Source organism: Lutra lutra, chromosome X (assembly GCF_902655055.1).
Source record: "Lutra lutra chromosome X, mLutLut1.2, whole genome shotgun sequence".
In the NCBI taxonomy this organism is placed as follows: Eukaryota; Metazoa; Chordata; class Mammalia; order Carnivora; family Mustelidae; genus Lutra; species Lutra lutra.
The window spans coordinates 80,075,679-80,087,927 of record NC_062296.1 but is presented as its reverse complement, the minus strand read 5'-3'; the positions used below and the strand labels follow the sequence as shown (position 1 = coordinate 80,087,927).

Below are 12,249 nucleotides of genomic sequence, written 5' to 3'. Positions count from 1 at the left end.
TATTGTGCTATAGAATTAACTCGAGCTGTGGTGTGGAGGAGGACCAGAAGGATACAGAGACTGGAGACTGGGGGACCAGTTAGAAGGCTACGGACAGATGCACTTTTCTTTTCCATGTCCCTCAGAATATTTTTAGCACCTAAGGCATGTAAGCTGTAAGCAACATTAAGAGATCCATGATACCTTCCTTTGTAAAGGGTTCTGGAATTAGCTCAATAATCATATGGCACTTGAAAAAAAATCATACGGCACTTGAGTCTTGTCTAAACAGTGCAGCAAAAAGATTATGGACTCAAATGCTAAACCTATGTACTTTCAGAGCCCTTCATCGCAAGGAAAATGAAGCGCTCTTCAAAGGCATCAGTTCGAAAATCAGATAAACCTCGCTCAGGAAAAGACTACAGAATGTATTTGTCCAATATTGGAAGGAGAAAGGCAATACAAGAGTAAGTAGCCATCTTTCACCCTTTATCGTTTGCCACAACTGGTCAGTTTCCATACCGTATTTACCCAGCTAACATCAAATACTTCTTGTTTTGTAAATTAGAGATTTTTTGGTGTGTTTTAAAATTACTTTTGAATTGAATAGTAATTATTATAATTATAGTATTTCATAATTTGCAAAGCGTGTTAACACACTTTCTTTGATTCTGACAACTCTGTGAAGCAGTCTTATTATTATATTTTATAAGTGAGGAAGCAGCAACTGGGAGAAGGTAAGTGATTTGCATGAGGTTAAACAGCTAATAAATGGCATCAGCCAGGATTTAAAGCTTTGTTTCCATACATCAGGCCTTTTCTACTCTACATCTTGGAGTTTGCATTTTGCCAACCAATGGTGACATTATTCTGCCTCTCTTCACATGTAGCCCTGTGAGGGGTAAGAACGGGTCTGGGTGGTTTTGGAGAGGGTGATCCCTATGATCTCCTAGTGCTGAGATGTGATCCAAAGTGAGATCATTCTCTGACCTGACTGGGATGAGCCTGTTTCAAGCAAAGATCAGAGAAAGGAGTTTCTTTTTTTAGGGCCTGGTTGTCTGTTCCCAGAAAAGAATTGGACCTACTGTAACTTTTGAGTATTGTACATTCTATTTTCATAGCACTTGGACTAGTTGGACAGTGTTCTTAAGAACTAACTATAATGGAATCATTTTAGGTCATGGATGTTTTTAGAAAGCAAATTTGTCTCTTCTTACATTTTTAGTTATATATGCCTTTTGCTGATAAAGTTTTAGCCAGGCCTTTTTTTCTTTAATCCCAAGGGAAATCTTCTCAAATATCTTATATCCTCATTTGACTGGATTCTGCAAATGACCAGTTCCAATAACCACATCCCAGTGTTCCTCATTAGGTCAGTCTTAGGGTAGTGGACGGGAGGGTGCAGGTGGTAGAAGCAGAAATGTAGAGTTCCCCAAGATTTTAGGAAAATGAAAACTACTTCACTAATCTTAACCTCTTGTTTTTCTTCTCAGAGCTGTGAAAGATATTTCAGCTCAAAGGATACAGAGAGCTTGGTTATCTTATATGGACAAAACAATATTTCGACTCTTAAAGCACGCACTTTGTGCAGTGGTATGTATTTTGCTTTTTGTTTTCTCTGACAGATCTAATTACTTATAAGCTAAGAGGTCTGTTAAGTAAAGATAGAATACATAACCTCTTTTTTTAAGATTTTATTTATTTATTTATTTGACAGACAGAGATCACAAGTAGGCAGAGAGGCAGGCAGAGAGAGAGGAGGAAGCAGGCTCCCCGCTGAGCAGAGAGCCCAACGTGGGGCTCGATCCCAGGACCCCGAGATCATGACCTGAGCAGAAGGCAGAGGCTTTAACCCACTGAGCCACCCAGGCACCCCTACATAACCTTTTTTAACTCTTCTATTTGAATTTTTTTTTAATTTGACAGACAGAGATCACAAGTAGGCAGAGAGGCAGGCAGAGAGAGAGAGGAGGAAGCAGGCTCCCCGCGGAGCAGAGAGCCCGATGCGGGGCTCGATCCCAGGACCCTGGGATCATGACCTGAGCCGAAGGCAGAGGCTTTAACCCACTGAGCCACCCAGGCGCCCCTACTCTTCTATTTGAATTTAAAGTAGTGCATGAGGTTCTGGGATTACTTCTTTGGTTAGCCCTAAGTGAATATTTCTGGATTTATTTGTAAATAACATGGGTGACTGTTATTTCTTTTTCTGAAACCAAAATCATGTTTTTAAAAAATTCAATTTCTTATTTGAAGATGTGGAACATCAATCATCCAATAAGAAAAATTTCTGAAATAAAAGTGCCCTTACCTTCTTCCACCCACTGATTTCACTTCTAGGAATCCATTATACAATATATGTACAATTTCATTGAAGTATTGTTTGTAACAGGAAAGAAATAAGCCATGTAACGTCCACCAGTGGGATGCTGTTGGTGCTTTCATGGTGTTAAACCTTGCAGCCTTGTATGTGATTCTGCAATACAAAGATAGCTAAGAGAGCTCATTAATGAAAAAGGCAAGTACAGAACAGTATGAATAATATGGTCTCATTTAAGTAAAAAAAAAAAAAAAACAAACAAACAAACCCTAAGGTGCGTATCTACCTCCTTCCCCCTGACCAAAAAACAACTCTGGCAATGCTAGAAGAGTATGTAAAGTTTCCATCACATAATACCAAGTATTCTGATAAGAATCACACATGAGGGGCGCCTGGGTGGCTCAGTGGGTTAAGGCCTCTGCCTTCAGCTCCGGTCATGATCCCAGGGTCCTGGGATCGAGCCCCACATACAGCTCTCCGCTCAGCGGGGAGCCTGCTTCTCTCTCTCTCTCTCTCTGCCTGCCTCTCTGCCTACTTGTGATCTGTCTATCAAATAAATAAATAAAATCTTTTTTAAAAATCACACAATTATAATAGTTTAATAATAGCCACTTTAAGGGAATCTTAGCAGCTCTGAAAAAAATCATGAAGTCTGAGCAGTTTGTACACTTCTTCACCATCTGACCCACAGACCCTTTTCTGATGCCGGGAAAAGCAGAATACCTCAGAGGAAACCCACTCAGGTAAACAGGTGACATTTCAGGTCCATAACCCATGGTCGTCTTCACATATGGAACTTGTATTTTGTTATCATTAAACTGGTTTTGTTGTAACTGTAGATGCCTACAGTAGCAGAAAAAAGGAAATTAATTCTTTTTAAAAAAATCTGTTATCCTAAAACTTCAAGTTCCTACCTGATATTAATAATGCTTTGTCGTTTTAAAATCCCTTTGGTGTGCTTTTATATGTGATTGTCATAGGCAGAAAGGTTGGCAGGGTCATGTCGGGGGGTGGCATGGGGACTTTAGACAAATAGATCTATGTTTGCCTCCCGGCTTGTCCATTTACTACCTGTATGCCTTTGAATAAGTTAACAGACACTCCCAAGGTCTCAGCCTGCTCATTGGAAAGATGGGAATGAGAATATTTGAATAATATTGCTGAGTTGTAAGGATTAAATGAGGTTATGTCTATAAGGCATGTAACAGAGTATGTGGTATATAACAGGAGCTTAAAAGCTAGTAACATTACTAACATCTTCCTCATTTTACAGGACCATTCACTCAACATCACATACTTGCTCAGCACCTGCTGTGTTCCAGGGACTGTACTAAATACTAGGAAATACATGGAGAAGAAGAAAAACACGATCAGTACCTTCACACAGCTTACAGTCTAGTAGAAGACACAGATTAGTTCATAGTTAATTACAATACATGGTGAAAAGTGTTGTCATAGGGAACGAACAGTGCCTGGGATGTCAAAGAGGGACACCTACTCCACCTTGGTGTCTAAAAGGATGAAGTAACTGACTTAAGGTTGCACAGTTAATAAATGGAGGAGCCAGGACTAGAACCCAGGTCTTCAGGACTTCAAGTCTGGTGTCCTGTTCACTTTACCATGCCACTTCTGTTATTCTCAGTAAATTACATCTGGGCAGGGTACCATTGTCCATTTATAGCATCATCATCTATTTCAGGAATGTTGTGTGACACATCAAATCCTGAAGAAAGTGAGCCCCTTAGAGGCTGAGCTTCTGAAAGATCCTAGCATGAAGTGTAAAGTTAGATTCAGGTAATATTTCTATGCTCATTTATTCCCAGAAGCCCTTGTTAAAATGAGGAAACCTTAGAAGCTTCTTTTCTCAAGTCCTCATAAGTTTTCAGGGAATAATCACAGAGTAAATGTGTCGTTCTTATTTACGTTTGTTATGTGAGGAAAACTGAGGCATGACTCTTGGACCAGAAGGTGCCTTGAGATGTGGCTCCTCTCCCATGATGGGTCCAGTCTGACACGTGAATGAGAACACTGGTGAGCGCACACACTCCAGTACGACTCTTTCATCTTGGGAATCCATGCCACTGCTCATTCTTTCTGTGCTCTGGCATAGCCTTTACCCTGCATGCAGGAAACCATGAGAACTATCTTAAGTATAGGAAGAGAAGTAACTAAGTCCCAAGGCTGATGCCCAGTCATTAATTTTTGGTCTTTATTTCAGGTTTAGTGGTGAAACGTTTCCACCTTTCATCGTATTTAAAATTTTTCTTCATAATGAAGGCCATGGTTACAAGTACTTCAGCGGAAAAAATTTATTTAAACCATCAAATGAGGTGATGTTTCATGATGTATATTTTATGTTCTTTTATTTTTTTTAAGATTTTTATTTTTTATTTGAGAGAGACAGAGATCGCGACAGAGAGCATGAGCGGGAAGGAGAGGGAGAAGCAGATTCCCTACCGAGCAGGGATTCCTCAGTTCAGGACTCAATCCCAGGACCCTGGGATCGTGACCTGAGCCAAAGGCAGATGCTTAACCCACTGAGCCACTCAGGTGCCCCCGTTTTATGTTACTTTCAATTCTTAATATCTGTGCAGTATCTGAATCGCATTCAAAGTGTACATACTAAGTGATTTCACCATTAAACAGCCCAGCAGCCAGGTAGTATTTTTTTAATCATCATGTTTCAGGGTGTCTCTGTTTATTAGCTAAAAAAATATTTGGAATGAATGACTTTTAGAGGCCCTTAAAAATACTCATCACTTGGGGCACCTGGGTGGCTCAGTGGGTTAAAGCCTCTGCCTTCAGCTCCGGTCATGATCCCGGGGTCCTGGGATCAAGCCCTGCATCGGGCTCTCTGCTAAGCAGGGAGCCTGCTTCCTCCTCTCTCTCTCTCTCTGCCTGCCTCTCTGCCTACTTGTGATCTCTCTCTGTCAAATAAATAAATAAAATCTTAAAAAAAATACTCATCACTTTTCTTTGTATTAAAGTTTGGTTTGTTCCCGAGAGACTCTTAATTGTGGGAAAGGAACTGAGGGTTGATAGAGGGGAGGTGGGGAGGGTGGGGTAACTTGGTGATGGGCATTAGGAGGGCACGTGATGTGATGAGCACTGGGTGTTACATGCAGCTGATGAATTACTGACCTCTACATCTGCAACCAACAATGTTCTGTATGTTGGCCAAGTGAATTTAAATTAAAAGAAAAGAAAAAAATAAAATTTTGGTTTGTTAATAAGGGACTAAAGCGGCCCATTCGTCAGGGCTTTTACGTTATACAGAACATTTGATGCAATTTTATTTTAATAACATTTTATCATGGTTTCTTTGATTCTGGTAGCATATTTAGAAAAAAGTGTCCCGGACTATTTATTGAAAATGAACCTTCAAAATATTTATCCTTCTTTATATGAGTTCTCATGCTTTTAAGTTTCATGAATATTTACCATAATTGTGTCTACAGCAGAGGAATCACCTGAGAATTTTGTTAAAATGTAGCTTCCGATTCATTAGATCTGGGAAGGGGGATGAGATTCTGCCTTTCTTTTTTTTTATATATATTTTATTTATTTATTTGAGAGAGAGTGCACAAGTTGGGGGAGGGACAAAGGGAGAGGGAGAAGCAGACTCCGGTTAAGCAGGGAGCCCACCACAGGGACTCGATTCCAGGATCCTGGGATCATGACATGATCTGAAGGCAGACTCTTAACCGACTGAGCCACCCAGGCGCCCCAATAGTAGTATTATTATTACTATTTTCAGTGAATGAATGAAATATGTTGCTGGTGATATAAAGGAATTATGGTGGTGGAATTTCAAACAGAATGAGATACTGTTTGATGGAAAGAACCCTGGCCATATTAGTTAGCTCTGGCTGCCATAACAAAATACGACAGACCAGGTGTCTTAAACAACAGAATTTTATTTGCTCTAGTTCTGGAAGTTCAAAGTCCGCAGTCAAGGTGTTAGGAGGGTTGGGTTCTTGTGCGGTATCTCTTTTTGGCTTGCAGGTGACTGCCTGCCTTCTCACGGTGTCCTCTCGTGGTCTTGCTTCTGTGTTTGTGCATCTCCGGTATCTCTTCCTCTTTTTTTTTTTTTTTCCCTAGGTCAGCTTGGGCTGTCTTTTTTTTTTTTTAATTTTATTTTTTATAAACATATAATATATTTTTATCCCCAGGGGTACAGGTCTGTGAATCGCCAGGTTTACACACTTCACAGCACTCACCATAGCACATACCCTCCCCAATATCCATAACCCCACCCCCCTCTCCCAACCCCCCTCCCCCCATCAACCCTCAGTTTGTTTTGTGAGATTAAGAGTCACTTATGGTTTGTCTCCCTCCCAATCCCATCTTGTTTCATTTACTCTTCTCTACCCCCTTAACCCCCCATGTTGCATCTCCTCTCCCTCATATCAGGGAGATCATATGATAGTTGTCTTTCTCCGATTGACTTATTTCGCTAAGCATGATACCCTCTAGTTCCATCCACGTCGTCGCAAATGGCAAGATTTCATTTCTTTTGATGGCTGCATAGTATTCCATTGTGTATATATACCACTTCTTCTTTATCCATTCGTCTGTAGATGGACATCTAGGTTCTTTCCATAGTTTGGCTATTGTAGACATTGCTGCTATAAACATTCGGGTGCATGTGCCCCTTCGGATCACTACGTTTGTATCTTTAGGGTAAATACCCAGCAGTGCAATTGCTGGGTCATAGGGTAGTTCTATTTTCAACATTTTGAGGAACCTCCATGCTGTTTTCCAGAGTGGTTGCACCAGCTTGCATTCCCACCAACAGTGTAGGAGGGTTCCCCTTTCTCCGCATCCTCGCCAGCATCTGTCATTTCCTGACTTGTTAATTTTAGCCATTCTGACTGGTGTGAGGTGATATCTCATTGTGGTTTTGATTTGTATTTCCCTGATGCCGAGTGATGTGGAGCACTTTTTCATGTGTCTGTTGGCCATCTGGATGTCTTCTTTGCAGAAATGTCTGTTCATGTCCTCTACCCATTTCTTGATTGGATTATTTGTTCTTTGGGTGTTGAGTTTGCTAAGTTCTTTATAGATTTTGGACACTAGCCCTTTATCTGATATGTCATTTGCAAATATCTTCTCCCATTCTGTCAGTTGTCTTTTGGTTTTGTTAACTGTTTCCTTTGCTGTGCAAAATATTTTGATCTTGATAAAATCCCAATAGTTCATTTTTGCCCTTGCTTCCCTTGCCTTTGGTAATGTTCCTAGGAAGATGTTGCTGCGGCTGAGGTCGAAGAGGTTGCTGCCTGTGTTCTCCTCAAGGATTTTGATGGATTCCTTTCTCACATTGAGATCCTTCATCCATTTTTAGTCTATTTTCGTGTGTGGTGTAAGGAAATGATACAATTTCATTTTTCTGCATGTGGCCGTCCAATTTTCCCAACACCATTTATTGAAGAGGCTGTCTTTTTCCCATTGGACATTCTATCCTGCTTTGTCAAAGATGAGTTGACCATAGAGTTGAGGGTCTATTTCTGGGCTCTCTATTCTGTTCCATTGATCTATGTGTCTGTTTTTGTGCCAGTACCATGCTGTCTTGATGATGACAGCTTTGTAATAGAGCTTGAAGTCCGGAATTGTGATGCCACCAACTTTGGCTTTCTTTTTCAATATTCCTTTGGCTATTCGAGGTCTTTTCTGGTTCCATATAAATTTTAGGATTATTTGTTCCATTTCTTTGAAAAAAATGGATGGTACTTTGATAGGAATTGCATTAAATGTGTAGATTGCTTTAGGTAGCATAGACATTTTCACAATATTTATTCTTCCAATCCAGGAGCATGGAACATTTTTCCATTTCTTTGTGTCTTCCTCAATTTCTTTCATGAGTACTTTATAGTTTTCTGAGTATAGATTCTTAGTCTCTTTGGTTAGGTTTATTCCTAGGTATCTTATAGTTTTGGGTGCAATTGTAAATGGGATGGACTCCTTAATTTCTCTTTCTTCTGTCTTGTTGTTGGTGTAGAGAAATGCAACTGATTTCTGTGCATTGATTTTATATCCTGACACTTTACTGAATTCCTGTACAAGTTCTAGCAGTTTTGGAGTGGAGTCTTTTGGGTTTTCCACATATAGTATCATATCATCTGCAAAGAGTGATAGTTTGACTTCTTCTTTGCTGATTTGGATGCCTTTAATTTCCTTTTGTTGTCTGATTGCTGAGGCTAGGACTTCTAGTACTATGTTGAATCGCAGTGGTGATAACGGACATCCCTGCCGTGTTCCTGACCTTAGCGGAAAAGCTTTCAGTTTTTCTCCATTGAGAATGATATTTGCGGTGGATTTTTCATAGATGGCTTTGATAATATTGAGGTATGTGCCGTCTATCCCTACACTTTGAAGAGTTTTGATCAGGAAGGGATGCTGTACTTTGTCAAATGCTTTTTCAGCATCTAGGGAGAGTATCATATGGTTCTTGTTCTTTCTTTTATTAATGTGTTGTATCACATTGATTGATTTGCGGATGTCGAACCAACCTTGCAGCCCTGGAATAAATCCCACTTGGTCGTGGTGAATAATCCTTTTAATGTACTGTTGAATTCTATTGGCTAGTAGTTTGGTGAGAATTTTTGCATCTGTGTTCATCAAGGATATTGGTCTGTAGTTCTCTTTTTTGATGGGATCCTTGTCTGGTTTTGGGATCAAGGTGATGCTGGCCTCATAAAATGAGTTTGGAAGTTTTCCTTCTATTTCTATTTTTTGGAACAGTTTCAGGAGAATAGGAATTAGTTCTTCTTTAAATGTTTGGTAGAATTCCCCCGGGAAGCCATCTGGCCCTGGGCTTTTGTTTGTTTGGAGATTTTTGATGACTGTTTCAATCTCCTTACTGGTTATGGGTCTGTTCAGGCTTTCTATTTCTTCCTGGTTCAGTTGTGGTAGTTTATATGTCTCTAGGAATACATCCATTTCTTCCAGATTGTCAAATTTGTTGGCGTAGAGTTGCTCATAGTATGTTCTTATAATTGTCTGTAATTCTTTGGTGTTCGTTGTGATCTCTCCTCTTTCATTCATGATTTTATTTATTTGGGTCCTTTCTCTTTTCTTTTTGATAAGTCTGGCCAGGGGTTTATCAATCTTATTAATTCTTTCAAAGAACCAGCTCCTAGTTTCGTTGATTTGTTCTATTGTTTTTTTTGGTTTCTATTTCATTGATTTCTGCTCTGATCTTTATGATTTCTCTTCTCCTGCTGGGTTTAGGGTTTCTTTCTTGTTCTTTCTCCAGCTCCTTTAGGTGTAGGGTTAGGTTGTGTACCTGAGACCTTTCTTGTTTCTTGAGAAAGGCTTGTACCGCTATATATTTTCCTCTCAGGACTGCCTTTGTTGTGTCCCACAGATTCTGAACCGTTGTGTTTTCATTATCATTTGTTTCCATAAATTTTTTCAATTCTTCTTTAATTTCCTGGTTGACCCATTCATTCTTTAGAAGGATGCTGTTTAGTCTCCATGTATTTGGGTTCTTTCCAAATTTCCTCTTGTGATTGAGTTCTAGCTTCAGAGCATTGTGGTCTGAAAATATGCAGGGAATGATCCCAATCTTTTGATACCAGTTGAGACCTGATTTAGGACCAAGAATGTGATCTATTCTGGAGAATGTTCCATGTGCACTAGAGAAGAATGTGTATTCTATTGCTTTGGGATGAAATGTTCTGAATATATCTGTGATGTCCATCTGGTCCAGTGTGTCATTTAAGGCCTTGATTTCCTTGTTGATCTTTTGCTTGGATGATCTGTCCATTTCCGTGAGGGGAGTGTTAAAATCCCCTACTATTATTGTATTATTGTCGATGTGTTTCTTTGATTTTGTTATTAATTGGTTTATATAGTTGTCTGCTCCCACGTTAGGGGCATAGATATTTAAAATTGTTAGATCTTCTTGTTGGACAGTTCCTTTGAGTATGATATAGTGTCCTTCCTCATCTCTTATTATAGTCTTTGGCTTAAAATCTAATTGATCTGATATAAGGATTGCCACTCCTGCTTTCTTCTGATGTCCATTAGCATGGTAAATTCTTTTCCACCCCCTCACTTTAAACCTGGAGGTGTCTTCGAGTTTAAGATGAGTTTCTTGTAGGCAACATATAGATGGGTTTTGTTTTTTTATCCATTCTGATACCCTGTGTCTTTTGATTGGGGCATTTAGCCCATTAACATTCAGGGTAAGTATTGAGAGATATGAATTTAGTGCCATTGTATTGCCTGTAAGGTGACTGTTATTGTATAGTGTCTCTGTTTCTTTCTGATCTACTACTTTTAGGGTCTCTCTGTGCTTAGAGGACCCCTTTCAATATTTCCTGTAGAGCTGGTTTGGTATTTGCAAATTCTTTCAGGTTTGTTTGTCCTGGAAGCTTTTAATCTCTCCTTCTATTTTCAATGATAGCCTAGCTGGATATAGTATTCTTGGCTGCATGTTTTTCTCATTTAGTACTCTGAATATATCATGCCAGCTCTTTCTGGCCTGCCAGGTCTCTGTGGATAAGTCTACTGCCAATCTAATATTTTTACCATTGTACGTTACAGACTTCTTTTCCCGGGCTGCTTTCAGGATCTTCTCTTTGTCGCTAAGACTTGTAAATTTTACTATTAGGTGACGGGGTGTGGACCTATTCTTATTGATTTTGAGGGGGGTTCTCTGAACCTCCTGGATTTTGATGCTTGTTCCCTTTGCCATATTGGGGAAATTCTCTCCAATAATTCTCTCCAACATACCTTCTGCTCCCCTCTCTGTTTCCTCTTCTTCTGGAATCCCAATTATTCTAATGTTGTTTCGTCTTATGGTGTCACTTATCTCTCGAATTCTCCCCTCGTGGTCCAGTAGCTGTTTGTCCCTCTTTTGCTCAGCTTCTTTATTCTCTGTCATTTGGTCTTCTATATCGCTAATTCTTTCTTCTGCCTCATTTATCCTAGCAGTGAGAGCCTCCATTTTTGATTGCACCTCATTAATAGCTTTTTTGATTTCAACTTGGTTAGATTTTAGTTCTTTTATTTCTTCAGAAATGGCTTTTATATCTCCCGAGAGGGTTGCTTTAATATCTTCCATGCCTTTTTCAAGCCCAGCTAGAACCTTGAGAATCATCATTCTGAACTCTAGATCTGACATATTACCAATGTCTGTATTGATTAGGTCCCTAGCCTTTGGTACTGCTTCTTGTTCTTTTTTTGTGGTGAATTTTTCTGCCTTGTCATTTTGTCCAGATAAGAGTATATGAAGGAGCAAGTAAAATACTAAAAGGGTGGCAACAACCCCAGGAAAATATGCTTTAGCCAAATCAGAAGAGATCCCAAATCGTGCGGGGGGAGAAAGGGGATAAAAAGGGGTTCAGAAAGAAAAAAAAAAAAAGAAACAATTAAAAAAAGAGAACCGATAAAGAAAAAATATAAAAAGGAAAAAAATATATATATTAGATAAACTATTTAAAAAACGTTAAAAAAGAAAACGGTAAAAGTTAAAAAAATTTAGCAGAAGAAGAGAAAAAAAATTGAAAAAGAAAAAAAAATTAAATTAACTGCAAGGCTAAAGAATCATGGGGAGAAAGCCATGAGTTCCGTGCTTTGCTTTCTCCTCCTCTGGAATTCCGCCGCTCTCCTTGGTATTGAAACTGCACTCCTTGGTAGGTGAACTTGGTCCTGGCTGGGTTTCTCGTTGATCTTCTGGGGGAGGGGCCTGTTGTAGTGATTCTCAAGCGTCTTTGCCCCAGGCGGAGTTGCACCGCCCTTACCCGGGGCCGGGCTGAGTAATCCGCTCGGGTTTGCTTTCGGGAGCTTTTGTTCCCTGAGCGCTTTCCGTAGAGTTCCGGAGGGTGGGAATGAAGATGGCGGCCTCCCGGTCTCCGGCCCAGAGGAGCCGAGAGCCCGGGGCCCCACTCCTCAGTGCGCCCTCAGAGAACAGCACCCAATGACTCCCATCACCCTGGCCTCTGGCC

General features: G+C 40.0%; 1 protein-coding gene across 1 annotated transcript in view; it reads left to right on the top strand.

The window, feature by feature from the left end:
- CXHXorf58 (chromosome X CXorf58 homolog) overlaps positions 1-12,249 on the top strand; it is a 30,188-nt gene that overhangs the window by 3,171 nt on the left and 14,768 nt on the right. The window contains exons 2-5 of the mRNA XM_047716260.1: positions 320-446; positions 1,473-1,572; positions 3,978-4,090; positions 4,515-4,626. Coding sequence (XP_047572216.1) covers positions 340-446; positions 1,473-1,572; positions 3,978-4,090; positions 4,515-4,626 — 432 coding nt within the window. The 5' untranslated portion in view covers positions 320-339. The remainder of the gene's footprint in view (positions 1-319; positions 447-1,472; positions 1,573-3,977; positions 4,091-4,514; positions 4,627-12,249) is intronic.